Source organism: Pongo abelii, chromosome 17, assembly GCF_028885655.2.
Source record: "Pongo abelii isolate AG06213 chromosome 17, NHGRI_mPonAbe1-v2.0_pri, whole genome shotgun sequence".
Classification (NCBI taxonomy): domain Eukaryota; kingdom Metazoa; phylum Chordata; class Mammalia; order Primates; family Hominidae; genus Pongo; species Pongo abelii.
In genome coordinates this window covers 50,658,399-50,682,613 of record NC_072002.2, presented here as the reverse complement: position 1 = coordinate 50,682,613, position 24,215 = coordinate 50,658,399, and the positions used below count along the sequence as shown (strand labels likewise).

At 42.3% G+C, this 24,215-nt stretch overlaps 1 protein-coding gene across 9 annotated transcripts in view; it reads right to left on the bottom strand.

Moving 5' to 3' along the window:
• Positions 1–24,215, bottom strand: part of FHOD3 (formin homology 2 domain containing 3) — a 503,817-nt gene that overhangs the window by 431,841 nt on the left and 47,761 nt on the right. For all 9 annotated transcript variants that reach the window (XM_063716761.1, XM_054537476.2, XM_054537478.2 and 6 more), the window contains 1 exon segment: positions 10,740–10,846. In XM_063716761.1, coding sequence (XP_063572831.1) covers positions 10,740–10,846 — 107 coding nt within the window.

Genomic DNA, 24,215 nt, shown 5'->3' with positions numbered 1-24,215 from the left:
GCCTTGCCTTGCTCCTCTCACAACTTGCCTTTGTGGCACAGTGTCCTCAACTGCCCATTATTTGAAATGTCCTCTCTCCTTACAGAGGCAGATGCTGCTGGTTACCCACTCAATACCCATTTCCCTTTTTGCCTTATAATGGGAATCCAAATGTGTTTGGAGTGACAATGTATATTCCACAATGTGGCACTCAACAATGTGGCACAGTTCTCATCCGTGAACTATAGATGGAAGTTGCTGGTGGAGCTTCTGGAAAGCTCTTTAAAAGCAGCACACCCAGCCAGCACCAATACTGTTCTTCACTCTTCTCAACTAAGGCAGGGACCACTAGCTGTCGCCTAATATTCATAGTGATAGCAGGAGAGGGTTAGCTGGATACAGCCCACGATTCACTGTGCCCTCAAGCCTCTGGCCAAAATCATATGAGTGAAAGCTATGTGGACCCAGAAATGGGCGTGCACTTCCCTTCGTCCCTTTCCTTCTTTCTAGGGGCTGAGATACAGATGAGATGGTAAGAGTGGAAGGAGCTACCTGGACCCAGAGATGGAATCCTTGCTGTCAGGATGCTATAGCTATTTTACAGTTCCAAAGAGGATTGCCTATATTTGGAATCTTATACAAGAAAAAAACTTTTATTTTATTTAAACTGCCACATTGGGAGATTTCTTGGTTGCAACAGAGAAGACTGCATCCTAACCAATACATGCCTCCCTGTCTTGATATGACAAGGGTGTGGGGCAGCTGCATTGTAACTATGATGAAACACAAAAGACAAAAGCCAGATCCTAAGGATGGTAGGGGAGAAAACAAGCCCAGGTTCCTAAGAGTATCATGGAATCAACATATTTTCCTTGAAACTGTATAATTATCCACTGATTTTCTTAGAGTGGCTTTTGTTTTATAGAAAAATTTCATAGAAAGTAGAGAATGTTCTCATATATCCACACTGCCCCTCCCCACCCACCCATTTCTCCTATTAACATCTTGCATTAATGTGCAAGATGTTAATCTGTTACAACAGATTAACTGACATTGACACTTTATTAACAAGTCCATAGTTTTACTTTATAATTCACCGTGTTTAATAGTTCTATGAGTTCTCACAAATACATAACGTTCTGGATCCAACATCATAATAACATACAGAGTGGTGACACTGCCCTAAAGATCCCCTGTGCTCCACCTGTTCATCCCTCCCTACCCATCTCCCAGCCTCAACTCCCACCCCAGCAACAGAATCTTTTCACTGTCTCCATAGCTTTTTGCCTTTCTGGTAATGTCATATAGTTGGACTCACAGTATGTAGCTTTTTCAGACTGGTTTAACTTCACAATGTGCATTTAAGGTTCCCCCATGTCTTTTCTAGCTTGATCGCTCATTTCTTTTTATTGCTAAATAAAAAATATTTCATGGTATGGAAAAAGTACTATGGTTTGTTTACCCATTCAACTACAGAAGGACATCTTGTTTCCAAATTTTGGCAATTATGAATAAAGCTGCTGTGAAAATATGTGCAGGCTTTTCCATGGACATAAGTTTTCAACTCATTTGGGTAAATACCCAGAAGCATGATTGCCAAATTGTATGGCAAGCCTACATTTAGCTTTGTAAGAAACTACCAGACTGTCTTCCAAAGTGGCCATGTCATTTTGCATTCCCACCAGCAATGAATGAGTGTTCCTGTTGCTCCACATCTTTGCCAGCATTTGATGATATCCGTGTTTTTTTTTATTTTAGCCATTCTAAGGGGTGTGTAATAGTATCTCATTTTTTTTAATTTACATTTTACATTGTATTGACATATAATGTTGGATATCTTTCTATATGCTTATTTACCATCTGAATGTCTTCTTTAGTGACATATCTGTTCAGATCTTTTGCCCATTTTTTAATCAGGTTGTTTTCTTATTAAATTTTAAGAGTGCTTTGTATATTTTGGATACTTGTACTCCATCAGATATGTTTTGCAAATATTTTCTCCCAGTCTGTGGCTTGTCTTTTCGTTGTCTTAATATCCACTTTTTTTCCATGATAAAAATATAGTCAAAAATTTTAAGCCACTGTTGTCTGGGTTCTTTGCCACATGCAGCTAAACCTGAGTCTCTTACTGATGTACAACACCTGGGTTATGGTTTCAATGGATCATCTGGGTGCTGCCACCTGGGTGACTGCTAACTTTCTTTTTCCCTACAGCCAGGGCCTGGTCCTCTCCTCACCTGCATCCTATCCTATGGCTGGCCCTCCGGGACAAGACCTCCAGACTCTGTAGCTCCCTCCAAGGAAGCACCCCCAGCCTCTCCAGTACTCCAGCCTTCTCACCTGGGTCCCCAGCCAACATTTCTCACTAGCCACCCCACACCTTGTGTGTGGCTTGCCATAACCTCAGACTAACAGGTATAAACCCCTCCTCCCCTTTTCAAAATTGCCTCCACTGTATCACCTCACTATTTCCCTAACTAGTCCACCATTCTGCGCACTATTCCCCTAATGCCACATGTCCATTCCATTCTCTTGTCCCCCTCTACACAAGCTGGCACCATGGCTCCACATTCCCAGCCCCCTCCGTCCCCAATCCTGGGTGAGGCCCCAGTCCACTCACCTTCCTCGGTTACCAGGTTTAGGTTCATTAGGCCACTCCCTGCTTGTCCTCCCAGGGGGTTACATCTGACCAAGGCCTCCCACTCCAAGTTCTTCCCACTCACCCCCACCCATAGCCCCCTCATCACTTAAGGAGTTCTGTGGGGGCTCTCTTTGCAGGTCATTTTTCTTATGTCTGACTCCAACCCACATACCTACCTGATGTCGTCTTTACCCTCATACATCCTGCCATTTAAAGGCATTTAGAACCTTTGATTCCAGTGTCCATTCAGCATGGGAGTTACTTCATTCTTGCCTGACTTACTGCAGCCTTTTCAGGAATGCCGTCTTCCTCACGCAGTGGTTCTCAACTTTGACTGCACACTGAAATCACCTGGAAGCTTTGAAAATCACCTCTGCCTGGGCCCACCCCTGAGTTCTGATTTCATGAGCCTGAGGCTGGGCGTGGCAGGGAAGGTTCTAAAGTTCTTCAGGGGGTGGCAATATTCTCCAAGACTGACAGCCTACGCTGCAGGTTCCCAAACAAACATCTAACCACCTGGACAGCATTTTTCTTTTTTTCTTTTTTGAGATGGAGTCTTGCTCTGTCACCCAGGCTGGAGTACAGTTGTGCGATCTAGGCTCACTGCAACCTCCACCTCCTGGGTTCAAGCAATTCTCCTGCCTCAGCCTCCCAAGTAGCTGGGATTACAAGCACGTGCCACCACGCCCAGCTAATTTTTTGTATTTTTACGAGAGATAGGGTTTCCCATGTTGGCCAGGCTGGTCTCAAACTCCTAACCTCAAGTAATCCACCCACCTTGGCCTCCCAAAGTGCTGGGATTACAGGCGTGAGCCACCGTGCCCAGCCTGGACAGCTTTTTTCAAAAAAAGCAAGATTCTGAACCTCACTCCAAACCTTCTGAAGCCAGAACCTAGAGATGAGCAGTTCTGGCACCTGGAGCTGGTGTGCAGGGCCTCTGGGCTACCCACTCGACCCAGCTGAACTCACCCCAATGGCTCCTTTGGTTTTAAAGGGCCAGTTTTCTCCCCCGCTGACAGCAGGGGCAGAACTTGATGGCCTGCACTTTGAGCCTTGCATAGCACTATGAAGACAGGAGCTCAAACCTGTCACTGATTAGCCACAAGGCTTCAGCCAACACACCTGCACCCTCCACTCAGGATAACTACCTTAAGAGGAAAAAAAAAAATCAGGGAACGTCTACCTTTCTTCCCTTCTGCACCCTCACCAGAATCTCTCTCTTAACATGGGGGTTTTGTCGGTTGCTTGTTTCGGTTTGGTTTTTTAGGTTCAGTAGATTTTTAGACTTATGTTCAAAGTCTATTCTGTTATTTCCCATTCCACCAGTCTAAAATGCGGAGGAAACTTGGACAAATGTGTGAATGGGTGAGGTTAACTTTTGTATTATATCATAAGAAGAAGAAATAGCTTTTTATTCCTTCAGACCTGATATTTTGAAATGCAAAGACCTCTTTGAGAATCTGACGAAGGCTTTGAAATACCTCCCCCACCAAAATCCCACAAACCCACAAACTGGACAGAAACCTCAGAGGTTCATGGGCCTCAGGGCCCATGATCTGCAGGCTGAGAAGTCAGGTGTCCAAGAATAACAGCAGAGCCAGTCCCAAATCCACGGGTTCCCCTAAACAGGTCCAGCACAAAGCTGGCAGGACCCATGTACCCCTGCAGATGGGACTCTGCATGGCCCTTCTTAACCTTTCCCAGATGCACATCCAGCCATGATTTCTAAGCCACCAGCCTCACATAGACACATGGGCCCAGGGTTGGAGGACTACCAACCCCCTTGGCAAATGAGAGAAAGTGAACAGCAGACACAGCCAGTAAGCAGCAGCTATCTTCACAGCCCACCCTGTGGCACAGGCCTGAAGGGAGTCATGCCGAGGAAAAGGTGAACGCCCCAAGTTACCTGAAGTTAGGAGCACCTGTGAATGTGTATGCCATGTCCAGCCACCACACTGGTCCTCATGATGTCCCTGAAACATCGTGGTTCTCAGCTCCACTCTTGGCTCAAGCCACACTCGCACCTGTTGCACCTTCCAAATACCCAAAGCCACCATCTCCTCCAGGGCTTGCCTAAAAGCCCACCTTCTCCATGACAGTGCCCTGTGGACCTGGGCTGGCATTGGTTTCCTTTCAGAGACACTGAGGGTAGCAACAGGCAAAAGAGTGGCGGTTCTGGCCCAGCTCAGCCCTGTGGGCAAACCTCCATCGAGGTCTCTTAACTAAAAGTTGAGATCTCAGGGCACCTGACCTGCATAGAATCCTCTGGGTCTAAATTCCAGTGGTTCCCATTTCAATGTATCATCTTCCTAGAATTGGACTGTAATTATAACAGAGGCTAACAGTTTTGAGTGTGTATTATGTATCGGGAACTAATGTTTTAGATACATTATCATATTTTACTTCAAAACAACCCAGAGAGGCAGTATTATGATAATATTGCCCCCAATTATAAGGAAACTGAGGTTCAGAGAGGTGAAGTTACATCCCCAGGGTCAAAGAGCCATGAGACTAACGGTAAAGCCTGTGTCCCTAACCATTATGCTACACTGCTCTCCTCAGGTGCCAGAGACCCCATCAGGACCCCTCTTCATACAGGAAGGGAAATGGGATTGGGCCATATTTTCCTTATTCTGTAAATAAATGTTACAACTGTCCTCATTTTATAAACTCCTATCAGAGGTAAAGTGGCTTGCCCAAGGCCACACAATGACAACGTCAGGAAAAATAACCTGGAGGCTGCAGGCTTCTGTGTCTGCTGCACCATGTCATGCTTGCTAATTTCCCTGGCCTCAGAAGGTGATGAACAGACCTGGCTCTATTTTGTTAGCATAATAATTGCTTTGTCCTTCTACTTTTGAAGGTCTTTCTCCTCTTCTCTGACTAGCTAGAGCCTGAGTGATAATTCTAAACAACAAGTTAATTTTTAGTCTTGGCATAAAAGTGCAGGGTAATGGACAAGAACAAACAAGCAAAATCCTCCAGCAAGGAAACTCAGAACACATGGTATGAAAAACATCACAGTTTTCACACAGACTCATACATCTTCATTAGATGGCCACAATATTAGCAGATATTTTGCTATAACTGACACAAAGAAATCAAGAGGAAAAAAAATGGTATTTGCCATTTTCATACCTCCAAAGGGCAAATCTTAACTGGGAAGCAATTATATTTTAACTCCCACTCATGGGAGACACACAGACTTTGTCGAATGCCGCACATCTAGGAGAGGACCTAAAAGGTCTATTTCAAAGATAGAAACCCTCACTCTAGGGTGATTTGGGGGCACACTTGTCAAATGTGTAGCTACGCATGCCTATAATTGCAACACTTTGAGAGGCTAAGACAGGAGGATTGTTTTGAGTCCAGGAGTTCCAGACCAGCCTGGGCAACATAGGGAGACCCCGTCTCTACAAAAAAATACAAAAATTAGCCAGAGCAGGAGAATCGTTTGAGCCTGAGAGATGGAGGCTATAGTGAGCCATGATTGCACCACTGCACTCCAGCCTGGGTGACGAAGAAAGACCCTACCAAAAATAATTAAAAATTTAAATTTTTCTAAAAAAATTTTAAATGTGTAGCTATCCAATATCTTTTGGGCTACCTTCCTCTGTTTGTAGTTTCCCAAGTCTTGAGTCCCACCTTCTCATCTTGCCGTAATTCATTTTCCCAGCAACCCTAGCTACTAGAGTACAGAAATGGGATTCAACCTCTATCTATTGGATGGACTCATGGCCAAGTGATGATTCAGAAGGGAACAAAGTGAGAATACAAGCACCAGGATCTACTCTGGGGAGTTTATAGCAGGATGCCCTAGCTCTTTGGGAACAGCTGTGGAGGAAGTGCCAGCATCTGGAGACAGGTGTTGCCCAGGTGAACTGTAGTGTCAGTGATGGATGATGGCAGCAAAGCTGTTTCAACTGGAGACAGTGTTTTAGACCAGGACCAATTGTCCTTGCAGGAACCAACCTCATGCCACCAAATGTGCCAATGTACATGCTGCATAGAACCTAAAGTACCTTTGCCCAGAAGCCCCTGGGATGGCAGAAGAGCACAGTCTTGGGAATTGGTCACACCTGTGTTCAAACTTGGCTTTGCCACCCCAGACATGTAATTTAACTCCTGACCGTTGGTTGTCTCAGATGAAAAATTGAGACAATAAAATCCAATTACATGACTAGTATGATAATTAATTATTAAAAATCTTGTGAATAGGGAGCCTAATATAGTACCTGGCATAGTAGCTGATCCAAAAATATTATTCTTCTCCCACACCCTTTATTCTTATTGCTTTTATCAATACATTAGCACTTTTTTTCTGAGCTGCCATCTCCAAATCATTCAAGTTTTGATAAGAAAGAAGAAAACAAAAACGAGGACAAGGTCCTCAAGCATAACACCACTAGAGACATTTTTCAAGCTGACAATTATCTACTCATAACATTCTCGGGGTCTGTTTGATCAATGAGCCATGAAGTCATCCAATTAGACTATCATCTATCCTGCATTCTGACAACTTATATGAAAGGATGTCACTGTGAAATACTTGATAAAAACTATTGCGACGGAACTTCCCCAAGTCTATCAGCCTAATAGTGTTAATTTTAAAAATAGCAATAAGTAGAATCTGGTGTGACTTAAGATACCACTCCCATATGCACAGCCTAGAATGGTTTCTAGGATCCTTTCTCACATACTATTGGTGTGCCCCTTACTACCACTCTGGAGACAAGAAGGGTATCCTTAGAGCACCTTGCTGAATCCTAACAAGGACCTTGGTCTTCTTGGTGCACGTGGCCATGCTATTCAGGAATCCATTCTAGCAATGGGCCATTCACCTGGCCACTGGTATTTGCTAAGTGCCTGAAACATGCTGAGAAAATGCCAAGTACTGGACATTCAGACAGGCATGGTTCTGACCTAGTGAAGTGTTAGCAGCAGAGAAGAAGGGCAACTGGCAACACAATCAATGATCATAAATTGTGAAGGGTGTTAAAACAGGGGAAACTCAGGAAGCCATCAGTACATACTAAAGTCAAATAGCTACATGAAACTAAGAAGGTTCCAATTTTTCTCCACTAATTGAGCTATTCATGAAAAATGAGAACTCCCAGATAGTATTCAGTGGACCATATTTTTAACTTGGGCAAAGTGGTTTCAAACAACTTTTGGGGGCTCCTGGACAACAGATTAAGATAGCTGAGCATTATTTGGAAAGTATCAGGGAACCTCTTTTTTTTTTTTAATATTATTGCACTTTAAGTTTTAGGGTACATGTGCACAATGTGCAGGTTAGTTACCTATGTATACATGTGCCATGCTGGTGTGCTGCACCCATTAACTCGTCATTTAGCATTAGGTATATCTCCTAATGCTATCCCTCCCCCCTCCCCCCACCCCACAACAGTCCCCAGAGTGTGATGATCCCCTTCCTGTGTCCATGTGTTCTCATTGTTAAATTCCCACCTATGAGTGAGAACATGCGGTGTTTGGTTTTTTGTCCTTGTGATACTTTACTGAGAATGATGATTTCCAATTGCATCCATGTCCCCACAAAGGACATGAACTCATCATTTTTTATGGCTGCATAGTATTCCATGGTGTATATATGCCACATTTTCTTAATCCAGTCTATCATTGTTGGACATTTGGGTTGGTTCCAAGTCTTTGCTATTGTGAATAGTGCCGCAACAAACATACGTGTGCATGTGTCTTTATAGCAGCATGATTTATAGTCCTTTGGGTATATACCCAGTAATGGGATGGCTGGGTCAAATGGTATTTCTAGTTCTAGATCCCTGAGGAATTGCCACACTGACTTCCACAATGGCTGAACTAGTTTACAGTCCCACCAACAGTGTAAAAGTGTTCCTATTTCTCCACATCCTCTCCAGCACCTGTTGTTTCCTGACTTTTTAATGACTGCCATTCTAATTGGTGTGAGATGGTATCTCATTGTGGTTTTGATTTGCATTTCTCTGATGGCCAGTGATGGTGAGCATTTTTTCATGTGTTTTTTGGCTGCATAAATGTATTCTTTTGAGAAGTGTCTGTTCATCTCCTTTGCCCACTTTTTGATGGAGTTGTTTTTTTTTTTCTTGTAAATTTGTTTGAGTTCATTGTAGATTCTGGATATTAGCCCTTTGTCAGATGAGTAGGTTGCAAAAATTTTCTCCCATTCTGTAGCTTGCCTGTTCACTCTGATGGTAGTTTCTTTTGCTGTGCAGAAGCTCTTTAGTTTAATTAGATCCCATTTGTCAATTTTGGCTTTTGTTGCCATTGCTTTTGGTGTTTTAGACATGAAGTCCTTGCCCATGCATATGTCCTGAATGGTAATGCCAAGTCAATCCTAAGCCAAAAGAACAAAGCTGGAGGCATCACGCTACCTGACTTCAAACTATACTACAAGGCTACAGTAACCAAAACAGCATGGTACTGGTACCAAAACAGAGATATAGATCAATGGAACAGAACAGAGCCCTCAGAAATAATGCCGCATATCTACAACTATCTGATCTTTGACAAACCTGAGAAAAACAAGCAATGGGGAAAGGATTCGCTATTTAATAAATGGTGCTGGGAAAACTGGTTAGCCATATGTAGAAAGCTGAAACAGGGAACCTCTTAAGTTTCCTGAAGAGGAGGGTGATGAAATCAGAGATATACTTAGTTCGAGATGGATAAGAAGTAGGCTGGGTGTGGTGACTCACACCTGTAATCCCAGCACTTAGGGAGGCTGAGAGTGAATTGCTTGAGTTCAGGAGTTCAAGACCAGCCTGGGCAACATGACAAAACCCCATCTCTACTAAAAAATACAAAAATTAGCCGGGTGTGGTGGCACACCCCTGTAGTCCCAGCTACTTGGGAGGCTGAGGCAGGAGAATTGCTGGAACCTGGGAGGCAGAGGTTGCAGTGAGCCGAGATCGCACCACTACACTCCAGCCTGGGTGACAGAGTGAGACTCTGTCTCAAAAATAACATATATATGTATTTTTACATATATACATATACATACATATATACATATACATATGTATGTATATGTATATATGTACGTATATACATATATACATACGTATGTATATGTATATATGTACATATATACATATATATACATATTATATATATACACACAAAATTAGCTGGGCACGGTGGCACATGTCTGTAGTCCCAGCTACTCGAGAGGCTGCAGTGAGCTGAGATCACACCACTGCACTCCAGCCTGGGCAACTGGCGTGAGACCCTGTCTCAAAAAAAAAATAAATAAATAAAAATAAGAAGGAAAAAGGTGGGGCACCATCAGGGGCTATTTCAGTAATCTAATAAATACAAGAATAGCCGCTGATATGGGTATATTCCTAGAGAGGTTTCACTTTCTGTGCATATCTCTGATTTTTTATGTGCATATGGCTTTATTCAGACTCAGAGTATTTCTTTATTCAGCAGAAGTATTAAGCAATTCTAGGTATAGGCAAAAAGTTGACATTAACATAATTAATAATTATTTTTTCCACAGTAATAAGTTTAAAAGATGATATCATATAAAACTATCTACTACAGCATCTGCTAAGAAAATATCCAGTAAATTATCATTGAATACAATATCTAAAATAGTTGCAAAACCACTAAAATCTGGAAAATATCCATTTATGTATTCACTTTTAGAGACAAGGTCTTGCCCTTTTATCCAAGCTGGAGTGCAGTGGCACAATCATGACTTACTGCAGCCTTGGCCTCCCAGGCTCAAGCGATCCTCCCACCTCAGCCTCCCAAGTAGCTGGGACTACAGGTGTGAGCCACTACAGCTGGCTGGAAAATATCTATTTAATTGTGACATATGACTTTAAAATAACTTAGCATATAAATGCCATGTGCTTGATTACCACAAATGTTCCTAGGAAAGGCTACTCCCCAGCACCCATCAAGAAAGGTTACTCAAAATGGAAACGGGTCTGCAGTCACCACTGATGAGTCACTTGCATCTCCCTCGTGTGTGATTGAGAATTAAGAGAAGGTCAAAGCCATGGTAGTTCCTTCCTAAATATTTTAAGGCCTCAATGTACCCCCATTTCCTGGTAGGTGGGGACCAGTCAGCAGGGTTAACAGTTGCTCTTACCCGGTGTCATCCTGGAAGCCTTCCAACTCATCCCGCTGCTCTGCCAGGGTGGCCTCCAAATCCAGGTAGGCGCCATTGTGAGAGAGCTGCAGAGTACAGTCATCCAGCTGCAAGAGAAAAAGCCCGTTATACCCAACCTGCTCCTCAGATGGGGACTACATATGGAGAAATCACATCATGTTGCCCTCCTGTGTTTTGTGAAATCAAGCAGTGTTCTGAAATGTGGATCATAACTTGAAGAGCTAGTATGTTAGAGCAAACAGATCGGGAACGATCTGTGTACCAAGTGGATGGATGAGGCATCTCTTAACAGAGTGACATCGACAGCATCCTCTGGGCCCTAAGCCACTGAAGGAGCCCTTTGGGCACTGAGCCAGCGCTTTTTTCCACTCTCAGGGGCACAGATGAGACCTGGCATTTCAAGAGTGGAAATCGAGATCACGATGCTGATGTGACCATGGACTGAGTCACAGGGCTTAAAAGGCAAATTTGATGGGGAAAATAAGCTGTTTCCTTTGATTCAGTGAGGAGCCTGCTTATTCAGATTCTATGGTCATACTCTGCACATTACAAATAATGTTGCTCAATAAAGTATTTTTACAATTGAACTAAAACATCCTCCAACTCAATGGCAATATACCCAAATTACAACATAGCACACAGGAAATTAAGTCTCTCTTGCTCTGTCACCCAGGCTGGAGTGCAGTGGCTCGATCTCAGCTCACTGCAACCTCCACTTCCCGGGTTCAAGTGATTCTCCTGCCCCAGCCTCCTGAGTAGCTGGGATTATAGGCACTCACACTGATCTCATTTTTTAAAATTTTTATTTTTTATTTTTTTGGCAACAGAGTCTTGCTCTGTCACCCAGGCTGGAGTGCAGTGGCATGATCTCGGCTCACTGCAACCTCTGCCTCCCGGGTTCAAGCAATTCTTCTGCCTCAGCCTCCCAAGCAGCTGGGATTACAGGCACCCACCACCACGCCTAGCTAATTTTGTTTTGTATTTTTAGTAGAGATGGGGTTTTGCCATGTTGGCCAGCCTGGTCTCGAACTCCTGACCTCAGGTGATCCACCCGCCTCGGCCTCCCAAAGTGCTGGAATTACAGGCGTGAGCCACCACACACAGCCAAAAATTTTGTTTAACAAACATTTATATGTTGTTCATTATATTCTGGGCACTATTCTAAACATTTGTGCATGGGAAGTCAGTTGATTCTCTCACAAACTCCGTATGTTCTACTATTTTCCTCATTTTACAGAGGAGGACTGTGAGGCACAAAGAGAGGCTATGTTACTTGCCCAATTCACCATCTAGTAAATGGTGGAGCTGGAATTTGGATACCAGCAGTTTGATTTGAGGACATGGTCTCAATCACTACACTCTGCATCCTCTCTACAGCCCAAGACACACACAGAACTTGAACATTTTGTCACGGTGCAAAATGCAGCTTGTATCAACTGAGTGTTCTGGTGTGACCGAGCAAATGTGTTTGCCAACGCCATTCCCTTTTCTCCCCAGGCACACAGCCTTGCCTTAGAGTTGGGCTCTGGCTGCATAACTGAGTATTGATCAACAGAATGTGGGTGAAAGTGAAGAAGGCCCCCAACAGGCTTGGCCATAACACCTCTGCACAACTGTCCACTTTTCTTTTCTTGCCTATGGCCAGATGCAGAGGAGCCAGAGGAGACTTTGAAACCTAGAAAACAGCAGATCCCCAAATGCAAGGAGCTTGGGTTCCTGAGTCACTGCATGGAAGACAGCACTTTGCTGCCCAGATCCACTGACCCATCCTGGACTGTGACAGCATCAAGAAACGAGCCTTTACTGTGCTAACTCATTAAGGTTTTGTGGTTGCTACAGGTAGCAGTTAGCATTATATTACATATAGAATGATCACTCTTAAAATAGAGAAAAATAATTTTACCAAAGAAGATTGAGATTAATATTATGAGGAAATCTAAACTTATACCCTCATGCTTGATTTCTTAAGCTATAAGAGTGACTCAATTCATCCTCTTGCTGAGTTAGGCTATTATTCCAAAATGACAGCTAGGGGAGAAGTGGAGACAAATATGTGGTTACTTTAAAACATCTAGATGAATGCTTGATAATCTGCTATAAGTGAGATTTCAAATAAGGGATTAGTTTTTGTTTTGATAGGAAAGTTTTTCTATTATCCTCAACAAGAGGAATGCAAACTGTCATCTTGTTTAGAAGCAGCATCTATAACAGGCTGTTAATTCTTGTTAGAAACCCCGTAGTTCCTTGTTTCTGGTTATCCGCAACAGAATGAAAGGAATTTCTTCTTTATTACTTGTGAGAAATACCTAGTTAAGTCATTTGAAGGGGTTAATCCTATTTGATTCACTTGTTTTATTTCTCTAATAGCAGACCGTACCTCATAATTACTAAAGGTTTGCTGGTGAATTTCAGCATTCTTGAGCAGCATCTTATAGATGGATCATCTGATTGGAGAAAGCATTTAATACAAACTGGCCAACCTGTCTGTAATGTCAAAGGTGTGCCCAAGGTTTTGGGGAAACACACAGGAGCTGCCTCCCCTACTCTATGGAAGCAGCAGGCAGGAAGAGTTTCCTGCAGAAGGTGTCTCCTGAGCCAATGATCACCAGTGGACTGAAATCAGACTTTATCATTCCAGGTGGAAAATTCCAATGAAAATTCGACCCGTTGACACGTACAGTGGACCACGTGTCTGGTTGTAATCATTGGCAGCTCATTCTTGCTTTAATTTCTACTGCTGTTATTAACTAAGAAAGCTGATTTAGTGTGTTCGGCTGACAGTATCAACACTTTGCCTATTTTTAATCCCACATATAATCAACAGACTGAAAGATGGAATGATGAAAGCTCTTTAAGCCATCACAATGTCCTTTTCCTCAACCCCTGGAAACATATGAGCCTAAAGAGAGAAGCACTGGGATAAGGAGTTTCTACTTCTCCTCAAGGAGGTCTGAGTCATTCTGAGCCTGTGGTCCATACTCAGCCAGAGGGAGAGAACCAAGAGCAAGTAGTGCTGTCTGGAGAGAAGCCAAGCATACACATGAATGTGGCATAAATACTCCCACCAGAGCCTGTTTCAAGCCACCAATGCACAGTCACTGAGCATGGGGTTAGAAAGAGGTGTGCAGCAGCTCACCAGTATACAGCATTTCTACCACACAGATCTGTAAGATCTAAATAACCTGGAGAGCAGAGGTAGCAGAATGGAGTAAAATAATTAGGAAGTGACACATTGTAAATGTCTATAACCTTTGTTTTTAATATAATCTGCTCAATTGTGAGTTTCTATAATTCTTATTTATTTTAAATTTCTTTTATTTTTATTTATTATTATTATTTCTTTTTTGTACGGGGTCTCACTGTTGCGCAGGCTGGTCTTGAACTCCTGGCCTCAAGCAATCCTCCCACCCCGGCCTCCCAAAGTGTGGAGATTACAGATGTGAACCATTGTGCCCAGCCAATTTAATTTTTAGTAATAGCTATGTTTGACAAGTGGCTCACAAAATTCCTAAGAATTTGACAATCAGTCTTGCAGGTCACCCAGGCCAGCACCAGCACATACTGCTCTTGGCCATTCAGTTGAGGTACCTAAAGCAGAGATAACAGAGATGAAAAGACTGACAGCCCCTTACCCAGGCTTATCAGTCTCCACCAGCCCTGCCTAAGCCCTGTGCTCTTCTCTTTAGACTGGGAGGAGGTGGGAATGTACCAGTGGCCAGCAGATGTAGCCCCATCTGGGCTATTTTGCATATCATTTCCATCTCGCACCTTCAGATTTTATTCCCAGTAGCCCAAGACAAATATCTCACCTTTCTGGACACTCACCCTGGCCTGCCAGGTATCTGCCTCAAGGCGCTTTGTGCCAGGCCCAAATTGTAACAGAAAGCCCCATAATCTCCCCAGCCTCTGACAGCAGAATCCCCAAACCTTAGCACAATGGCCTGTTCTCACCATTCCTCTTCTCACATTCTGGACAGCATAACTACTACCATTTCCACAGTTCAATTTTAACAAAATTATATGTCAGGCACAGGCAGGGCACCAAGGAACACATAATCACTTCCTTCCCTCAAAGAGATCATTTAAGTATAACACACAAATCAAACACAGAAGAGAATAAAACACCATCTAAATCAACTGTCAAAATGGGTGGACGTTCATCCTCAGTTATATCCCTTCTGCTGTCGTTAGCAGAGACTTAAGCATCCTCTATGGAACTGCCCGAGTCCCCCCTCCAGGATACAGGCTGCCATTATCTCCTACGCCAGATGTCACAACCCCGATCCCTGATGAATGGGTGGGCAGGCCCATCCCATTTGTGCTAGTGAGTCCCTCAACTGAAAAAGAAAATAATATGCATCTCTTTATCTCTCAGGAACTTCATGTGGAGTCCTCACAGCGGGGCTATAGGAAGAGGGGCTGCCCTTTGGGAGACAGGACATGTGTGTGCAAAGGGGATCCTAACAACACAGGGGCTGTGAAGACAGCAAATGAGTCAACACACACCACCCGAGCCATCCACCACACAAACCCCACCCCATCATTACACCCGAGACACAGGAGATTAATATTTAAACCATCACATGAGCCAAAGAGGAAGAACACAGTGCTTCTTGGCTGGACCGATATGTTGAAAACAGCAAAAGTCCCTAAATATGTGTGGATGGGGTCATGTTTAGCTATTATTTTAATGAGCAAATTAATAGGTACACTAAATGAATTCCTCAATCTTGTCAGTGACAAAGAAGTAACAGTTATAAACTTTCCGAAGAACTAAAAACAATATGAATAGACAGTGAGTGGTGATTAATTCAAATCCAGTTATTATACAGATTTAGACAGATATATCAAAACTTTCCCTACAGAATGACAAACTCAGACACCTCCCTGCCAGACCAGTCCCCGCCGGGGAATCTCAATTCTTATTTACACAGAGGCAACCTGATCCCATTCCTTGGCCTCTCCTGTCAAATGTCTTCCCAAGTGACTTAAGGGACCTGGAATTTCCTGACTCTGACAATTTTCTTATCAACCCTGATCCCCTGACAGCATGTCCACTTCAGTCCTTTCTTGGCTCTAGGTTTGGTGGCCAGGACATTGCCGGGCACTTCAGGACATAAGACAAAGCCAGGAGCTATGGGGGAAGATAACATTACAGGGCTATTACAGAAGTACGGCGATTAAGGAAATTTAGGGGCAGTGACAGCGGTGCAACAGGAAGACTTCAGATTGGATTGCAGGCTCACACAGTTAGGGCTGTAAACCTGTGGCCAGGATTCTGGTGGGAGGCAGGGTGCTCAGCGGGCAGCCAGTCTCAGATCCACAGTAAGTGTCCTTCTAAATATGCACGATTTTGTGCCACTCCGCCTGGGATAAAACACACCAATAAAGCAGGACCTCATTCTCTGGAGACATAGAAAGAGCTTTCCACTCCTTGTAGAGACACTATGCAAAGTCACTCTGGGGTTCTTTTGACTGTTCCTGCAAAGATAGTGCAGTCAAAAAGAAAGAGCAAGCCAGGCATGATGCCTCATGCCTGTGATCCCAGCGCTTTGGGAGGCCAAGGCAGGCAGATCACTTGAGGTCAGGAGTTTGAGACCAGCCTGGCCAAAGTGGTGAAACCCCATCTCCACCAAAACACAAACAAACAAACAAAAATTAGCTGGGCGTGGTGGTGACACACCTGTAATCCCAGCTACTCAGGAGGCTTGGGCAGGAGAATTGTTTGAACCAGGGAGGCGGAGGTCACAGTGAGCCAAGATTGCGCCACTGCACTCCAACAGAGTGAGACTGTCATCTAAAGAAAAAAAAGAAAGGGCAGACTCACCATCCTGAAAAAAACCCAAACATCTCAAAGGAGGCTGATGTCATGTCTCGATTTATGTATTCTTTCTTTTTCTTAGTCCAGTGAACTAGCATGTTACTGGGGTAGCTTAATGATTATCTAGGTTTTGGCAGCAGGTCCACAGTGATCCATAGCCCAGGCAATAAAATTTCTGTGTAATCCTGAAATAGATTTGCACAGAAACGTTCTATAAATATATACTAGGGCTACTCTTTAAACTAATTTCGGTTATAGTTTAGAAGTGGGAAAACATTCTGATCTTAAAAAGAAAAAAGTAAACCTAATGGAAAGTGCAAGTGCTTATGGCACTTCATTGGTTCCCCCATCCCTGCATCTACATCCTCCCAATGTGATTTTGCAGCAAATTCCCTCTAGAGGCAGATTCGTCCTCTACTCCTGGAATCTGGGTGACCTGTGTCTTGCTTTGGCCAATGGACAGTGTCACGTGTGACCTGGCAGAGACTGGGGCTGCCCTCTCTTGCTGCTCTTGGAGCTCTGCCTCTATCTGAAGATGTTGGGGTTACCCACTGCAGGGTGAAAGACTTGGGCCTGGTTGCTCCTGCCACCCTCGCTCACAGCCTGCCAACTGCCACATGTCACGCGAGGCCAGCCTGGATGGCCAAGCCTCCAGATGACCCACATGACAGACACATGAGACAGCCCAGGAGAAATTGGCCAAACTGAGCCAAACCAGAATTTTCCTGTTGACTCATAGGCTCAGGAGCAACTTTAGGGTTCTGACTTTATGTCACCCTCCTCTTCTCATGAGCTTGCCACCTCAACCCACAGCCGACAGTGAGAACAACTTTCACACTCCACATGCTCTGCACCTGGATGGCAGGTGGGTGAGAGGTTTGCCCCCTTCAAGTTGCCCGCTGAATGCACCACGACACTGCAGGCTCAAGGCAGGGCTGGTCACTACCTGCCCAACCCTGACGTGCCACAGAGCAAGAATATACCTGAGCCCAAAGTCCTGCTTCCCTGACCATCCCTGAGCCCAAAGTCCTGCTTGGGGCAGAAGACAGCAGCACGTGTCGGGTAAAAGCAAGGAAGGGGAGCCCAAACAGAGCCTGGAGCACCGGGAAGTGAGGAAGCAGTCAGCCAAGGACCCTCCCACAGAGGAGAGGACACAGCAGGAGGCAAGAACACATGAAGTCCCAAACCCCCAGAGTGTGCTCCACGGATCCATGGAACTTCACTTTCAAAATGCAAATGGAAAGATAAAACTTGGAAGAATTTCAAGATAGCAACCTTAAGCACAGGGCCCTTCTGACTCCATCAGTCACACGCCCACAAAGCTAGCCCCACTCTTGGCTCATAAATGAAGTGTTGCTGTGGGCCCTACCTCTCTCCAGGGCCAGGTTGACTGTGGGTCCCCTGAGTGCCCCACTTCAGGAACATACAGCTCTAAGAGCAGCCCAAAAGCAGTCAGCATGTTCCATTTGGTCAGTTGCAATACAGCTATGCCTGTTTCCCCCCTCAGATGGTACTTTTGTTGCTAGGCAGCCATGAAGCTTGTGGCTTCCTTGGATTTTGTGGTTCCTTCTAAATGGAGCAGAGACAAGGAACTGGACTTAAAGGACAAGCAAAAAATGTTAGGAAAGATAGCTTTCCAACAAGCAGTGCCACATGTCCCTTTCACAAGTCTTAATAAAACCAATACAAAACTCGGTTCAATCATTCTAGCTTTTATGGACTAATGATTCCCCCATAACCCATAACAATCATTGCAAAGGGACAAGATACAGGGCACACACTCTGGGGTTTGTCCTCTGCTATTTCCTAAGATGACAGTGAGAATGTGGTATTCATTTCATTAATCTTCAAACTATACATACTCCTCACATGTATTCCTTTGTATGTATAATGCATTTCACATAAAAAATTGTAATTACATTTACATATTTTAAAAATACAAGTAACACTTGGTCAATTTTCTTAAGAGAAAGACTACATGAAATCAATTCACATGATATCAGAAGAAAGTAGTTCCTGTTGGCTAACCCCAACAAATCATTTTTAAACTTTTAAGTTCTTAGTGGCCCATTTGGCCTTTTCTAGATGAGCATATTATAGTTACTTTAATAAATGTTTTAGGATGAAGTACAAAGATATCTTTGACAATCCAGCATATATGGGTTATGAAATAACATGAATGTATTTACTTTGAAAGCAGTTGGACTTTACTTTCTCAGAAATATTTAATAAGTTATGTTCTTTGTGGCCACCGAGCAAGAAAAGCAATGTCTTGAAATTGACTTAAGCAGTTTCCCAATAAGCCCCAGATTTCTATTTAAGTCAACAAGAGTCCAGCTCACCAACCAAAGGCAAGAGCCTCTATCAAATTCTGCAAGAAAGACAAAGGCCAGATTTCTCCCATTCAGAGCTTATATTTAGAGGGAGTGATAGTCTGGTAAATAGGTAAACATTTGAATTATTTTAAAATATTTTGTTATCATTAAATAGCCAAAAATACATTAAACTTTCCCTTGAAAAAGCTGGAATATATTTTTTACTTATGTCTATAGGAACCTTTTGCCATTTTCCATTTCACTTTATTCAAGTTGAAAATCGTACCAACACTATGTTTCAGGATCATTATTATCACTGGTTTTTTCACTCATTCAGATTAATAGTTCTTTCCTGTTCTTCTCCATGCCACACACTACACTGTGTCCTGGGCAGACACTGTGTCCATGCCACACACTACACTGTGTCCTGATCACCCAACAGCCGGTGGCAGTTCAGGAAGTGAGGAGCACAATGAGTTTTTTGCTTGTGTTGTTTCTGTTGTTTTCTTTAGGGTGGAATGTGGGGTGCAGGGACCGAAGCACAGCGGATTCAAAAGTCCTGTCACAGAGTGTGAGCAGTTAAGGTAGTGAAGGGAGGCAGGCCACCAGCCATGGAGGGGGAGCCTCACTGCCCAAAGTAGACTAGACTTGATTCTAGGGCACTAAGAAGCCATGAACTGGAATGGCTGTGAGCAGATGTGTGCAGGATCAGCTTTGCAGTGTGGGGATGGAAGAGGGAAGACAAATGGAGAAGCCACCGCCAGGATCGGGGCAATTTCAATGTGGCTTGGACAATGGTGAATCCAGTGGAAATGGAGAGAAGGAAAGGGAGAGAAGTGGTATAGGGAAGGAGGGCATGAAAGGGAGAAAGGAAAAGTTTGAGGATTGAGTGACTGATCGGATATGGTGGTGTCCAACACGGAGAGGCAAAATCTTGAGTTTCTTGCTTGAGCAAATTAGTAACTGGCGATAGCATTTACCATTTGCATTAACATGGCAAACACTGGTCTAATAGCTGTTTGGGGGCAGGGAGATGGGATAAAATGAGGATCTGGTTTTCTGGTTTTTGGTTTTTCAGTTTTTTTTTGTTTTGAGGCAGGGTCTCACTCTATCACCCAGCCTGGAGTGCAGTGGCATGAACAAGGCTCACCACATCCTTGACCTCCCAGGCTCAAGTGACCCTCCTACCTCAGCCCCCCAAGTAGCTGGCACTACAGGTGTGCGTCACCATGCCTGGCTAATTTTTTAATTTTTAGTAAAAACAAGGCCTCGCCATGTTGCCCAGGCTGGTCTTGAACTCCTGGGTTCAGGCAAACCTTCTTCCTCACCCTCCCAAAGTGCTGGGATTACAAGCATGAGCCACTGTGCCCGGCCAAAATTGGGATTTGTTTTTAACATGTTATGTCTAAAAATGGTGGTGAATAAAGAAATAGATTCAGGGGGCTGGGTGTGAATAAAAATATGATGGTTGAAATCCTACAGGTGCATTGGCATGCCTAAAGATAACTGCTTACTTCGTGTGTCTTGAGAATCGGTAGCGGTATTCCCTTTTTTAAATTTCTGATATTGCTAACTGTGCTGTCTGAATTTTTTCTCTAATGATTTAGGAGAAGTTCTTTATTAATGTCTTTTTAAAGAACTATTGATTATATTGCTTTTCCTCTATAAGTTTGTTTTCTAGCTCACTAATTGCTATTCTTATCTTTATTATTTTCTTCTGTGTTCTGTGTTTGACATGTTGTTTTTTCCTAACCTCTAAAATCTTAAGATTTTCAGCCTTTCTTCTTTTCAATTATGTGCATTTAAGACTATAATTTTCACAAGACCTCATCTCTACTAAAAATTTTTAAAAAGTAGCTGGGTGTGGTGGTGCACACCCGTAGTCCCAGCTACTCAGAAGGCGAAGGCAGGAGGATCTCTTTAGTTCAGAAGTTCAAGGTTGCAGTGAGCTATGATCATGCCACTGCACTCTAGCCTGGGCAACAGAGAAAGACACTGTCTCAATAAATAAATAAATACGAAAAAGACTATAATTTTCCTCTAAGTAAATTTTAGCTATAGTCCACAGGATCTGATGTGATATATTTTCATTATGTTCAATTCAAAATAATTTCTAAATTTCACTGGGATTTCTTCTTTGATCCAAAAATTATTTAAAAGTATATTAAATAAATTCCAAATATTTAGGAATTTTCTAGTAGCTTCTTTTATTGTAGATTTCTTGCTTAATTTCACCATGATCAAAAGAAAACATACTCTGTATGATTGGAATTCTTCGAAATTTCTTAAGACTTGTGTTATGGCCCAATACATGAAAATAATGTATCCTAACAGTTGCAGTGTTTGTTAAATGAGATGCTTAAATCTCTATCCTCACTGCTCTTTACCTGCTTGTTCTATAGAGAGGCATACAACTGTGAATTTTTCTATTTTTCCTTTTCATTCTGTCAATATTGCATTTATTTCAGTTATTAGGTGCAGACAAATACTTCCTAGTGGACTTTTAGCACTATGAGATTTCCTCCTTCTCTCTAGTAATGTTTCCTGACTAAAGAGTACATCTGTTATTAATACAGGCATGCTACTTTCTTTTGGTTAGTGTTGCATGGATAGTCTTCTTTTAGTCCTTTACTTACAATATTTGGTACCCACATATTTTAGATGTATCTCTTGTAAGTGGAATATAGTTTTTTAATCTAATCTGGTAATTTTTAATAAAAATATATCAAAGACTGTTAATTTAAAATGATTGCTGATGTTTGAGTTCAAATCTGCATGTTTAGTATTTAATCTGCATGTTCTAGTTTCCTTTTTCCTCTTTTCCTGCCATATTTGGTTTAATCTACTATTTTTTATTCTTCTATATTCCTTTCTAGTATTCTATTTATTCCCAGGTACACATTCTTTTATTAAGCCTTTTAGTGATTTATCCTATAGATAATATGCCTTCCTGACTCAGCAAAAACTACTGTAAATTAGTGCCATCACTTCTCAGACAATGTTAAGGGCACTAGACGACTTTAATATGATTTATACCTTTTTTTTTTTTGAGACAAGGTTTCATTATGTTGGAAGTACAGGTGTGTGCCACTGTGCCAGCTATACCTTTTGAGATCTTGAGAAATGTATTTTAAATCCCATGAAATAGTATTGTTTTGGGCAGTCAATATTCGCTTAGATTTACCTTGTTTGTTGCACTTCATTCTTTCCTGCATTTCTGTGCCTCTATCTATAATAATTTCCTTTTCCCTGAAGAACTCTCTTTAGTATTTCTTTAGTGAGAGTCTGCTGACAACAAAATTGGTCAGTTTCTGTTTTCTAGAAGCATCTTGATTTCACCCCCACTTTGGGGGTAACAGCTTTATTGAGATAATGTATACCACATAATTCACCTATTTCAAGCGCATAATTCTCCGGCTTATAGTATATTCACAGAGTTGTGTATCCATCACCACAGTGAATTTCAGAACATTTTCATCACCCCCAAAATAAACCACAAACCCATTAGCAGTCACTCCTCATTCCCCCACACATATACCTTCCAGCCCCTGACAACCACTAATCTCCTTTCTGTCTCTATAGATTTGCCTATTCTAGACACTTCACGTAAGTGGAATCATACAATATGTGGTTGTCTTAGTCTGTTTTGTGTTGTTATAAAGGAATACATGAGATTGGGTCATTTATAATTTTAGAAGAGTTATCTGGCTCACAATCCTGCTGGCTGGAAGACTGGGCATCTGGTGAAAGCCTCAGGCTGCTTCCACTCATGACAAAAGGCAAAGGGAAGCCAGCATGTGCAGAGATCACATGGTGAGAGAGGAGGCAAAAGAGGTGGGACAGAGGTACCAGGCTCTTTTTTAACAGCCAGCTCTTGCATGGAAAAAATATGGGTAAGAACTCACTCTCCCCCAACCATGGGCATTAATCTGTTCATGAGGGATGTATCCCCATGACCCAAACACCTCCCATTATGCCCACCCTTAACACTAGGAATCAAATTTCGACATGAGATTTGGAGGGGACAACATCCAAACTATATCAGTGGTCTTTTGTGACTGGTTTCTTTCACTAAGCATAATGTTTTATGGGCTTCATCTATGCTGTAGCATTTATTGGTATTTCATTCCCTTTATTGCTGAATAATATTTGATAGCATGGATATATCACAATTTTATTTATCCATTCCTCAGTTGATGGACATTTGGATTGTTTCCACCTTTTGGCTACTATGAATAATACTACTATAACATTTGTCTGTGTACAAGTTTTTATGTAGACATATGCTTTCACCTCTCTTGGGTATATACCTAGGAGTAGAATTGCTGGGTCATTAACATTTTAAGAAAATGTCAGACCATCTTCCAAAGTGGCTGTATCATTTTACATTCCCACCAGCAATGTTTGAAGTTTCCAATTTCTCTACAATCTCACCAACACTAGTTGTTGTTTGCCCTTTTTATTATGGCAATCCTAATAAATGTGAAATGATATCTCATGCTTTTGATTTGCATTTTCCTGATGGCTAATGGTTTTGATCATCTTGTCATGTATTTATTGGGCATGTGTATATCTTTTCTGGAGAAACAGCTATTAAAATCCTTTGCCCATTTTAAAATTGTGTTATTTGTCTTTGCTGTTCAGTTTTAAGAGCTTTTTATATATTCTAATACAAGTCTTCTATCGGATATGTGATTTGCAAAAATCTTCTCCTATTGCATGGATTGTTTTTGACTTTCTGATGATGCCCGTTGAGACACAGAAGTTTTTAACTTTGATAAAGTACAATTTATCTATTTTCTCTTGTTCTTTGTGCTTTTAGTGTCATATCACCTTCATTTTGAAGGACGTTTTTGCTAGATAAAGAATGCTAGGTTAGCAGTTATTTTCCTGGAGTATTCTAAAACTGTTATTCCATTGCTTTATAGCTTACATCATTTTGGTTTAAACATCAGCTAAGTCTGATATATCTCTTTTGAAGATAATCTATTTTTCTCTAGCTGCATTTAATACTTTCATTGCCTTTAATTCTGATGAGTTTTAATATAATGTGCTTGTGTGCAGATTACCTTGTAATTATCCTATCTAGTATTCGCAGCACTTCTTGAACTTAAAGTTTGGTGTCATTTGTTGATTTTAGAAAATTGGCCATTAACTCTTCAAATATTGCTGCTGTCCATTCTCCTTCTTTTCCCATTCTGTTATTTTAATACGTATATTTTAGACCCATGACTCATATGCTTCTTATGCTCCTTTCTGCATTTTCCATTTTCTGCTCTTCATAAATTGGTCTTAATATCTTCTACTGACCTATATTCC